This window comes from Fragaria vesca, linkage group LG4, assembly GCF_000184155.1.
Source record: "Fragaria vesca subsp. vesca linkage group LG4, FraVesHawaii_1.0, whole genome shotgun sequence".
Classification (NCBI taxonomy): Eukaryota; Viridiplantae; Streptophyta; class Magnoliopsida; order Rosales; family Rosaceae; genus Fragaria; species Fragaria vesca.
In genome coordinates this window covers 13,733,023-13,745,378 of record NC_020494.1, presented here as the reverse complement: position 1 = coordinate 13,745,378, position 12,356 = coordinate 13,733,023, and the positions used below count along the sequence as shown (strand labels likewise).

General features: G+C 38.1%; 2 protein-coding genes across 2 annotated transcripts; one reads left to right on the top strand and one right to left on the bottom strand.

Moving 5' to 3' along the window:
• Window positions 1-1,884: 1,884 nt before the first annotated feature.
• LOC101297533 lies at window positions 1,885-4,538 on the top strand. Its single transcript, XM_004298151.1, has 4 exons — window positions 1,885-2,640; window positions 2,724-3,228; window positions 3,478-3,674; window positions 3,762-4,538. The coding sequence occupies exons 1-4, from the start codon at window positions 1,885-1,887 to the stop codon at window positions 4,536-4,538; spliced, it is 2,235 nt and encodes a 744-aa protein (XP_004298199.1).
• A 1,868-nt stretch (window positions 4,539-6,406) lies between these two features.
• LOC101297240 (probably inactive leucine-rich repeat receptor-like protein kinase At2g25790-like) lies at window positions 6,407-7,030 on the bottom strand. The gene has a single exon (XM_004298150.1). It carries the CDS (start codon window positions 7,028-7,030, stop codon window positions 6,407-6,409), a length of 624 nt encoding a protein of 207 aa, XP_004298198.1.
• Window positions 7,031-12,356: the final 5,326 nt, after the last annotated feature.

Sequence of the window (12,356 nt, the reverse complement as noted above, 5' to 3'; positions counted from 1 at the left end):
TTTTTAATGAAGAATAAATGGCACAAAAAGAAAGGAAAATAACAAAATCACAAACAAAATACTCGTAACACGATTTAAAGTCTTAAACTAGGAATTTGAACCAACAATTTACCAAAAAAAAAAAAAGGAATTTGAACCAACAACTGGGACAGAGTGACCAATATTTGCAATTGCATAAGCAAAAAAGCAAAAAAATTTGCCTCACACCAAATATAAGTAAAAGTGATGAAAGTTATATATGATGCATTTTAAAACCGTAATTCAACTATCATTAGAAATTATTGAACAAATTTTTCTAAAATTGATTAAATAAACTAGTTAGGATTACACAATATTAGTTCATCTACAGCAGTTGAAATGAATGTTTTACCGTCCATACAATCTCGAGGGAATTACACAATATTAGCCTCCTCCTTTCACTTATGACCTTATGTACATATTTTCTCTTCCAATCGAGGGAACATCTTTAAAAGGATGTTACACATAGCTCTATGGTACCATTTCCTCCATCTCTTGCAAAACAAAGGTGACCCAATCACAATTCCAAACCCAGATATAAACCCAACTTCGACACTGATAAGATCCCAATCAACCTGATCTCTTGGGTTCGGATGAATCTCATTTGATGTTGCTGGTGGAGACCCTGGCGTGTTGTTATATCCAGTCAAGGGAGGTCCGGATAAATCATTATTGCCTTCAAATGAATCTCTTGAAAATGTTGAAAATTGGTTACCGCTTGGAATCCTTCCCACAAGATGATTATATGAGAGATTCAAAAACGAAAGGAAAGTGAGTTGTGTAAGTTGTGGTGGAATTTGCCCGCTCAGGTTGTTCTTTGAGATGTCTAGCGACTCTAGTTGACTCAAGCTGCTAAATGATTCAGGGATTGCTCCTGTGAAAGCATTAGTTGACAAGTTGAGGGCATACAACGATTTGAATGCTCCAATTTCCTTTGGTATCGATCCCTCAAACTTATTGTTTGAGAAGTCAATCGAGGTGAAGACAGTTAGAATCTTTACTAGCTCCATCTTTATACCTTTGTTGGTAACTGTAATTGTATCTTGGTAATAGATCCTCGTATCGACATCGTCTTGAAATTGAAGGTGATTGAGCTTTGTTGGGGAATCATCTTGTTTAACCATCATTGCCTGCCATGTCACCAAAGCTTTAGCAGGTATTTCACCACTAAAATCGTTGTCGGCTAGGTCTATGATTTGAAGCACTGGCCAGGTTCCACTAGTTTCTGAACATCCAATGTGTCCATAAAACTTATTAGAGCGTAAGAACACGCAAAGACGTACCTACATATGGGCTACGGTGTGCTACAGCACACCCCAGATTTTGAAAAAATATTACTTTGTAGCATAATTATAGTTCAAAAAAATATATTTTGAAAACTAGCCCACCCTAAGTTTTATACTCAGCCCATATGTAATTGTACTTAGTCCATATGATAATTTTTTTTTTTCTCTCATTAAATATATATTGTTTATTTTATTAAAAGAAAATTGATTTTAATTTTGTTTTCTTAGATATTTTGTCCTAAAAAATTAGCTCATTTAGTATATTAGGTCAACTGCTTCTTCTTAATTTTTTTATTCCCTATATGCTATATCGTTGTTTAACTTGTTTCTCCATTCTTTATATGCGGAGCCGCGGAGGCAGGCAGGCAGCCGAGAGCCAATCTTCAGGTATGAGTCCTCCTAACTATACCTTCTTCAACTACTTTTTGTCTTTTTCTATAAGAGTAATAAGACCCTAGGCATATATAATAGTAGTACTCGGTGTAGTATTCTTTATACTGTTGCTATAGATTTTGTTTGATTTTATTGCTGCATTTGTGAATCGATGATGTTGCCATGTTACCCCATGTAGATATTTATAATGTCTGATGACTCTGATCCTAAGAGACTATCCAAGAAAGCAAAAACTCTTGATTCATGGCTCAAGAAAATAAGAGAAGATCAGAATAACAGTGCCCCCCTGACATCTAGTGAGCATCAACATGTCCCTTCTCCTATACTGGAGCCTAGAGAGTCTGTTCCTTCTGCTCCTGCATCTAATACTGACAGTAGTCACAGTACAATAATCGATGAGCATCATCCTGTGATTTCACCAATATCAGAGCCTAGAGAATTTGTTCCTTCTGTTGATCCAACACCTAGAGATTCTATTCCTACTCCTCCATGTTCCAATATTGATAGTGCACTACTCAATGAGCAACCTCCTGTCACATCTCAAACTCATGAAGACATAGATTTTGTTATTGGTGATTTGGAACGAGATCCAGGGAAACGAGTTCAAATATATGAGTATCCTGTTAATCAGCAAGACCATGTTCGACGTAGTTATATAAAGTTGGGGCCGTATCAACCTAAACTTTTTGAGTATCCAAGGGTTCGGTCAGGAGACCAGTATCGTCGGTTCAATTATTCTTGGTTCACAAATTGGCCATGGTTAGAGTATTCTCCTTCTAAGAACAAAGCATTTTGCTTCCCGTGCTTTCTTTTTGCAAAGGGTCCAAAATTGAATCCTGCACTTACTACTGATGGGTTTAATGACTGGAGAAGAGTTAAGGAGGAAAGGAATTGTGTTTTCTTAAATCACATTGGGGGTCCATGCTCATTGCATAATGCTTGTGTGAAATGCGTTGAGGATTTGATGAAAGCACCACAACATGTTGACATAGTTATGAACTGACAAACAAAGTGGAAATTTTGAAGAATCGATTGAGACTCAAGACAACCATCGAATCTGTTCGTTATCTTGCATATCAAGGGTGTGCTTTTCGGGGTCATGACGAGTCTGTAGATTCAAGAAACCGTGGAAATTGTGTTGAACTTATAAAGCATACTGCAAAGTTTAGCCCAGAAGTTGCTAAAGTTGTGTTAGAAAATGCTCCCAAAAATGCTACATACATCTCACCTAGAATCCAGAAGCAGGTTTTAAATATTCTAGCAAACAAAGTGAGAAAGCATATTCGAGACGAAGTTGGGGATTCTAGCTTTTGTATTCTAGTTGATGAAGCACAAGACTCATCTCATAAAGAACAAATGGCTATCATTTTAAGATTTGTTGACACAGAGGGTTTTCTAAGAGAAAGATTTTTTGATATTGTGACGGTTGAAGATACTACTGCAGGCACACTTCATCAAGAGATATCTAAAGTTCTTCTCCATCATAATCTGCAAGTTGAAAGAATGCGAGGTCAAGAGTATGACGGTGCTAGTAATATGAGGGGGCAATGGAACGGGCTACAAGCATTATTTATGAAGGATTGCTCATATGCATATTATGTACACTGTTTTGCTCATCAGTTACAATTGACGTTGGTTTCAGCTTCAAAAAAAATTGATCCTATTTGGGAATTCTTTTCTTCCTTGAGTACTATTGTCAATGTTATTTGTGCTTCTCCAAAACGTCTCAGTGAATTTCATGTTGCTCAAGTAACCCATATTACATAATTGATTCTAGCAGGTGAGCGAGAAACCGGTACAGGACTTAATCAAATCGGTACCTTGCATCGACCTGGAGCTACTCGTTGGGGTTCTCATTTTACTTCAGTTTGTGACTTGATTGATAAGTATGATGCTACATGTACGGTTCTTGAATTTATTATGGATGATAAATCCACAGAGTCTTTAAGTGCAGGAGCTAGTGGTGCTTACAATGCGGTCAGGTCATTTCAATTCATATTCATCTTGCATTTGTTGAAAGAAATCATGGGAGTTACTGATGTCTAATGTCGACAATTGCAACAGAAATCTCAAGATATCTTGAATGCTATGAATCTAGTGGAAGTTACCGTGCATTCTCTTCAGAATTTGAGAGAACATGGTTGGGAGGATTTTCTTGAAAAAGTGGAGTCTTTTTGCAAGCAACATGATATCGATATACCTGCTATGGATTGTCAATATAGTGCAAGCAGGCGTCGTCGTTATTGTCAGCAAAGAAGCATAACAACTGAGCATCATTATCGTGTTGACGTATTCTATGCTGCAATAGATTTTCAGTTGGTGGAGTTAAATGGCAGGTTCAGTGAAAGAGCAAAGGAACTTCTTATTCTTAGCTCATCTTTGGACCCTGCAGATGGTTTTAAGGCATTTAATATTGATAATATTTGCACACTTGCAGACAAATTTTATCCTCAGGATTTCACAAGACAAGAGTTGCATAGTTTGAGAAGCGAACTGATCATTTATGAGTCTGATGTACCTCATGATGATGTGCTAAAGACTGTTACTACTCTTTCTGAGTTATGTCGAGAAATTTTTGAAACAACAAGATCACAGAGGTATCAAATGATTGATCGGTTGATTCGTCTTGTTTTGACTTTACCGGTTTCTACAGCTACTATAGAACGAGCATTTTCAGCTATGAAACGTATCAAAACAATATTGCGCAACAAGATGGAGAATGATTTTTTGGCTGATAACATGATTGTGCACATTGAAAAGGAGTTGGCCGAGAATTATGATGCTGATTCAATAATTAAAGATTTTGCTTCTATGCAAGACCGTAGGGTTCAATTTGAGTAGGTATGTTCTTTTGTTTTTAACTTTTGTTATCGAATTTCTATGAAATGTTATAATGTTGATTTCGTAATAATTATTTAATTACATGATTATTTAATATGTTTTTAATATAAGTTGTGATATGTAAAATTTAAAAGAAAAAAAAATTAGATAACTTGGAAAAAAAATTTCAGCCCACCCCAATCTAAAATCCTAGGTCCGCCATTGAGAACACGCAAAGTGGATATGTTCTTCAAAAAGCAAGGAAACTGATATGCTATCTGATTGCTTCCAAGGTTTAAAACCTTTAACTTTCTGCAGTTTACAAGAGATTCTAGAAAATGGCCTTGTATACGATTTTCACTGATGTCGAGAGTTTCTAAGCTGCAATTCTTGGACAACAAGTCAACCTTTGTAAGGTTATTTCTCTTCAAATTAAGTACAGCAAGAGTGGTCATTGTAGTCAAACACTTAGGAACCATACCACTGAGAGAATTATTAGACAAATCAAGAACCTCAAGACGCAGTGATTTGCACATTGATCGTGGAATGGCCCCGTGGAGGTTATTGCTCGAAAGAGAAATGAATGCAGTTTCAAGAAGTGTATTTCCAACGATGGTTGGTATCTTGGAGTTGAAACCATTCCTCGAGTAATCTAGATAATAAAGATTTGGTGATGAGATCGTTGGGATTTGTCCTTGAAAGTTGTTGGAATGAATATCCAGCAATCCCAGAAAACTGAGATTAGATACTGAAGAAGCTTCTAAAGCATCTAGGGAGTTACATGATAGATTTAGTGAAATAAGACTCTTGAACTTCCATATCCAATTAGGTACCTCACCACATATTTGGTTATTTGAAAGATCCAAATCAAACAATTGGGATTGATTTTTCAAGAAAACAGGGAATGTTCTCAAATTTCCAGAAGCTAACATCAATACTCGAAGTTGAGGGAAGGATGAATATGAGAAATTTCTATTATCATAGCTAAGAAAAATGTTGTTGTAGGAAAGATCAAGTTCCTCCAGACTTCTTTGATGTCGAAAGCCATCAAGAGGAAATGAGTCGCTTAAATTGTTTGAAGAAAGATCAAGAATCTGAAGCCTTCGAAAATTAAAGATGGACATGGGTATCGGACCTTCCAGATTGTTGCTATTCAAAACAAGCGACTCCATGGAGTAGGAATAGTTAACAGAAAGTTTAGGGGGTTGACCTGTGAACTGATTCTTGGAAAGAACCAATTCAATTATTGATGTATGAGAAAACAAAGAGGATGGGATATTACCGTCGACCATATTGTGATGCAGGCTGAGAAAGTTCAAGTTAGAAAGGTTTCCCCAGGTGCAACTGATACTACCGGTTAGACAATTGTAAGAAAGGTCTATTTTCTCCAGATTCTTGGCCCTATCAAAACATGGAATTGAACCTTCAAAGTTATTTCTATCCATTTCAATACTAATCAATTGCGTAAGGTTTGCCATCGACTTTGGTAATGGTCCGGTGAAATTGCAGCTTGATATATCTACTGTGGACAACATCGCGAGGTTGCCAATTGAGTTTGGTAGTAACCCTGAAAAGTTTGATTGAGCAAGAATCAAGGACCGCAGATATCCATTTTCTGGAAATTCTGGCAAGGAGCCACCAACTTCAAAATTTCTCAAAAGGTTAATCCTTCGCAGAGAAGGTACCTGAAATATCTCTTTGGGAAATATTCCCTGCAAGCTGCAATCGCTGAGACCCAAGAAAGTCAAATTTGAAAAGCTGGCAAAAAAACCTGGAATTGGTGCAGAGATACGATTCGATTGCAATTGTATCACTGATAGAGACTTAAGCTTAGCAACTGATTTGTGAATAGGGCCTGAAACACCACAATAATGACAAGTCTAGCACCCTCAAATTGGAAGAGATGATATGGCCTGACCCCAATTACTCCCCTGTGATGATATTTGGACGCTACTAAGATGCAACTCTGTGAGCTCTGTAAGGTTTCGAACCAGCATGTTTATATTTGGGCTCTTAAGTTTCAACCTAGTATTGTCAGAAATATCCAGAACTAACAACTTGGTCAAGTATGAAATCTCAACGGGAATTTGGCCTGAATAATAATTTTGAGATAAATTTAGATACCTAAGATTCTTCAGTTGTCCAATGGCCGTTGGAACTAGTAGATTAGCGTCACCACCGAGTAAGTTTCCAGCCAAGTTAAGACTTTGAAGGTGTTGAAGATGGAAGAGACTGCTGGAATTGTCAATTCCATCGGAGATAGATTCACTGCTGATGTCAAGACCGGTAACACGTCCATCATCACTGCATGTAATCCCGAGCCAAGAACAACAATCTGTACTTGAATTCCACGAAACAAGCTTTGACGAACTTGAAGCATTGAACACAAGACTTTTCTTCATATTGAGCAAAGAAACCAGCTGCTGGTCTCCGATACATTTGCTGCCAATTGCATAGGAGCAAGTAACGGAGATGGCAAATAGCAATAGGAGAAAGTCGAGCATGATTTTCATTGTAGTTAATCTCTGAGACAGCTGATGAGATGATTAAAGAGGTAGTATTGCCCTATTGATCTCATGATGTGGTTTTTTATAGTGATGGAATTGGAAAAAGTCTCCAGATAATGATTATTATTTTGCTTTGCCGGCCATTTTTATGTAATTGTTGACTGACTAGAGTTCTGAAAACAAAGGGTTCAAAAGTGGAAGTCATAACAACGTATCTTCAGGACAAATGGAGTCAAGTGACTAACCCACAAGGAGATTTAACAAATGGAACAAACACAGTGATACAAACAAAAACATCAAGACTTAGAAGTCAATCTATTTTGATTTTTAGTTTTTTGTTAAGACGTCAATCTATTTCCATATAACAAGTAATTTATGGGTAAGAAAACTACAACAAGAAACAAAAAGGTAGAATTATACAGGGAAAATTCTCACTAGCCCTAATTTTAGATGTTTTTTTCCCACTAACAAAAACAGATTATGAAATTCTCATCGACCCTAAATACTCTAGAGATCTATTCCCACTAACAAAATTTTAACTTTTTATGTTTATTTCCTGACTAAATTACCCCTATCCTATCTCTCAACTATTCATTCTCCTTCATCGTCTCTCTCTCTCTCTCTCTCACTGTCACCAACCATGAATGTTCATCCGCTCTTCCAACCGCTCCTCCGCCACCACCGAAATCACGCCCCTCCACCTCCGCAGTCACCTCCGACGTTGCTGGTGGCTTGCATATCATTTCTCAGCCGCAGCAATCTAGATCGCCTTCGAACGCCACTGTGCCTCCCGGCTTGGTCTAGAGGGGGATCACTCTATCGTCTTCGGTTTCCGGTAGTTTAGGATTGATTTCCTGTGCATTCGGGCATGGGATGTGGACCGGGGGAGGCGTGTTGTGGGCTAAGCTCGGGCCGTGGTGGCGAGGAATTGGTGAAGATGACAACAACGATGGTATGCCAAGAATTCTGGTTTCAATGTCAACAACGATGGTAATTATTTTACTATTTTAGTCAAACTCCACAAATCGAAAGTATACTTTTTTGGCATCTGATACTGAAATCACAATTGAAGGAATATTCGGTCGAGATTTATGAATGGCATGGAAAAAGTTGGGAACCATATGTTGCTGATAATGTCCAAGTGCAGTTTTATATGATGAGTCCCTACGTTCTGAAAACCTTATCAACTAATAAGAAGGTAATGCATATCATTTAGCTACAAACTTTCTGTGAACACCTTTTTCTTACAATCATTTGGCAATTGCAGGGTCATTATTTTACAACATTCAAGGTTCCAGATATTTATGGGGTTTTCCAATTCATGGTGGAGTACAATAGGCTTGGGTATACAAGCGTAGCTCTATCAAAGCAGGTATGAAATGTTCCATAATGAGTAGATGGTAATATTTAACACAAACGCTTCTTTTTAACTTTGCCGCCTAATGGGATGCTTTTGAAGTAAATGGACACCTCTGTAGGATTGATCTAATGACATAGTTCCATTAAACATATGGGGTTAACAAAAAAGTTGTACTTTAGCAGAGACCGATTGATGGGGTGCTTCTTTTGGTCATTGGTATAGCGTCTGAACCTCATTTCAGTAATTTCAGGAAATTGATGATATCTATGATATTTATGGTACTATAGATGAACTAGAGCTATTCACATATGTTTGAAATGAATAAAGTAGCATAGCATGTTTCGTTTTAATCATTGTTATTGGTGTTGAAATGTGATTATAGGTATTACGAGGTTGAGGCTTTACTACAATGCTAGCTATTGACCATGTGGGTGATGAAGTGAATATGCAGTTCCTTATTGGATGTTCTTTGTGACAAAGGAGGGAATCTGTATGGTTGGGGTAATAAGGATAATAATGAGGGTGAAACGATATTGTAATTTTGTACAATGATTAAGATAGGTTTTTTGTATTTTTGTAATGTAATTTCTATGTTGGGATGAGATCTATTGAGGGGAATAGATGTTTACTGCCCCTGATAGACCCCTTATTGCCCCCAATAGACCACTCGACACACCCCCTACTGCCCCCAATAGACCTCTCGACACATCCCCTACTGCTTCCAATAGACCCCCGACGAACCCCCTATTGCCCCTAATAGACCCCTACGAACCCCCTACTACCCCTACGAACCCCTTACTGCTCTCAATAGACCCCTACTACCCCCAATAGACCTCCCGACGAACCCTCTACTGCCCCCAATAGACCCCTCGACGAACCCCCTACTGCTCCCAATAGACCCCCCGACAAACCTCTTACTGCCCCTACTGACCTCAATAGATGGTCCTACTGGCCCTAGTAGGAGGTCATATTGCCCCCAGTAGGATGTCCTACTGCCCTTAGTAGGTGGTCCTACATCCTACTGAGGCAGTAGGACATCCTAGTGGAGGAATATTATGCTCTTTGTGTATGTCATATTGTCCTTCAATTAGGGTGTCAAGAGTCACTTGCTTTCATTCTTTTGGTGTAGATTTGGATAGAAGATATCTTCTCAGTCTTACATCTTATAAAATATTATATACTCCACTTCTTCCATTTCAAAACTTTTCTTGATACATATATACCTTATATCTTAAGTTCAAGGGTCCTACTGTCCCCAATAGGAGGTCCTACTGCCCCCAGTAGGTGGTCCTAATGCCCCTAGTAGGATATCCTACTGCCCCAATAGGTGGTCATACTGCCCCTAGTAGGAGGTCCTACTGACCCCAATAGATGGGCATATTGCCCCCAATAGGGACCTGTTATAAGTGACTAAAGCACAACGGTCTCCGGAGTTCGATCAACGGTCCTCAAAGTCCTACTGCCCCCAGTAGGTGGTCCTACTGACTCCAATAGATGGGCATATTGCCCCCAATAGAGATCTGTTATAAGTGACTAAAGTACAACAATCTTCGGAGTCCGGTCAACGGTCCTCAAAGTCCTACTGCTCCTAGTAAGTGGTCCTACTGCCCCCAGTAGGTGATCTTACTGCCCTAAATAGATGGGCATATTGCCCCCAATAGAGATATGTTATAAGTGACTAAAGTACAACAGTCTCCGGAGTCCGGTCAACGGTCCTTAAAGTCCTACTGCCACCAGTAGGAGGTCCTATTGCCCCCAATAGGGACCTGTTGTAAGTGACTAAAGTAAAACGGTCTCCGGAGCCCGGTCAACGGCCCCCAGAGCCCCGTCAACGGTCCTTAGAGCCCGGTCAACCGTCCCCGGAGCACGGTCAATGGTCCCCGAAGCCCGGTCAAAGGTTGTCGGAGTTCGGTCAACGTCATTGGTCGTGGGAATCCGGTCATAAAAACTTTATTTTATAATAGACTCTTATAATGGTTTATTGTAGTTTATTTAATTCATTAAGGGTATATTTGTCTTTCTACTGTTTAAGTTGGCTCTTGGGAATTTTAAAATCTGATTTTGTTAGTGGGAATAAAATTCTTAAAATTATGGCTAGTGGGCATTATGCCTTAATGCATAATTGCATATACAAGACTACATTGGTTGTTAATGATTGATATTGTTACTTGTGGTGAAAGCAACGTGAAGAAGGGAGAGAGTGAAATTTCAACTGGCCATTTAGCAATTGTAAAATGATTTATATGATAAATTGATCGATGACACCAGGTCTGGACCTGAGATTTTTAGACCTGAGTCGAACTTTCAAAATTGGGCTCTCAAAGTTTAGTATTCATTCTACATATTTTCTCTTTTTAAGAAACATAAGAAAAAAAAAATTCACGAACTAAAGCTATAAACTTAAAATTTAACAACAAAAAACATTAGAAATCCTGTTTATAATAAAAATCTTATTTATACAACAAATCTCTTACTTAGGCTGCTCTTTTTTTCTAAAGTGGTAACTAATAATAGTAATATAATGGGTAAGATTTATATTCATTTTTCTGTTTTGTAATCTAATACACCACCCTAATTGAATGCTGTTAATTATTTTTTATTGTTTTTAACTAATCTAATGTGACCACACAAAGAGAAAAGAATATTTTGCGCCCCTTAAGCTTTTAGGTCTTAGTCTATTGACTCTTAGAACTCTATTCAGGTACGGGTCTAGATGACACAAGAACTTTTCTACCTTCTATCTTTTTTTTTTCTTCTTTTTTTGGTTAGAATAGTCGCTCCAAGCAAAGCCAAAAGGGTTAAAGAATGTGACATGTATCATAACCAAAAATTTATAAAATGAAAACCATATTTCAATCAAAATAGAAATATACTTAAAACTTATTCAAATTAAAAAACTATGTATACTAACACTAAATCACGAACACCTCAATCACCCTCAACGATAACCGCCGTCATCGGGAAAAGAGAGGACGAACTGTAAACTTTGCCTCAATTTTACTTTCATCATTCAAAAATGAGACACCACTACCATGAATACGTACACGGTAAAGAGATAAAACAAACACGAGTAGTCTGTTATGGGTTGACTCGAAATTTGACAGCTTTGACCCAAAAGAAGACAAGTCAAAAGAGAGACCTTGAAACTATATATATACAGTTCCTATCTAGAGCGAAGCTTCGCTCTGAAATTGAAGTGTGAAGTTTCTTATTTGACACACTCTTCGGTCATATTTCCACTTCTCCACCGTTCAGTTTGTAGAACCAAATACATAGATCACTTATGAAAAATTCTAATGCATTGATCTGAACGACTCTGATTAATATTTATTGATAAAATGAATAATGTTAGCGCGCTGCTACTGCTGAAGCGTGCTACTGTGGAAAAAAACCTGCAAAAAGCCACAACTTCAACAAAGACCTCCATCAATCCACATTGTGATCATCTTGTTCCATAAATGCTCCCTCACAACCTCCATTTTCAGATCTCCAATCTCTCTCTTGAATTCCTCCAGCTCCTCCTCTTTCTCCTAACCACAAATCATCAGCTCCAATTACCTAATCGCTCTACAAACCCAACATGATTGAAGACGAACATGGTAACAAATTTAATTTGAGATCAGAGTAAAATCTAACATAGCAGAATCAAATTTTTTATTTTTTTTTACCTTTTAAATCAAACATCACCAACCTTTATGGCATTTTCGCCTGAGTCGCTCTCACCCTTCCAGATCGAAGACGACGACGGCGACGACGAAGATCTCTACGTTGTTCGACTCCACCGCCTGATCGATCAACTACTATAAGCTTAGACTGATTAAGAGATCAATTAATTGGATGTGACAGAACTTAGTGGAAGTTTCATCATCAGATTGACGAATCTGATAAGATTTGATTCAATCTGGTGGTGCTTTCGTCACCGGAACCGGGTTTTGTGATCGACGTCGCCGGTGACGTCAATGATGCGATAGT

Excerpts from the sequence above, each read along its gene's own strand:
- LOC101297533 (XM_004298151.1), top strand. The coding sequence starts at position 1,885 with ATGTCTGATGACTCTGATCCTAAGAGACTATCCAAGAAAGCAAAAACT. Across the intron at positions 2,641-2,723 it reads GCTCATTGCATAATGCTTGT|AATCGATTGAGACTCAAGAC; the intron begins GTGAAATGCGTT and ends GAAATTTTGAAG. Across the intron at positions 3,675-3,761 it reads CTAGTGGTGCTTACAATGCG|AAATCTCAAGATATCTTGAA; the intron begins GTCAGGTCATTT and ends CAATTGCAACAG.
- LOC101297240 (XM_004298150.1), bottom strand. The coding sequence starts at position 7,030 with ATGAAAATCATGCTCGACTTTCTCCTATTGCTATTTGCCATCTCCGTT.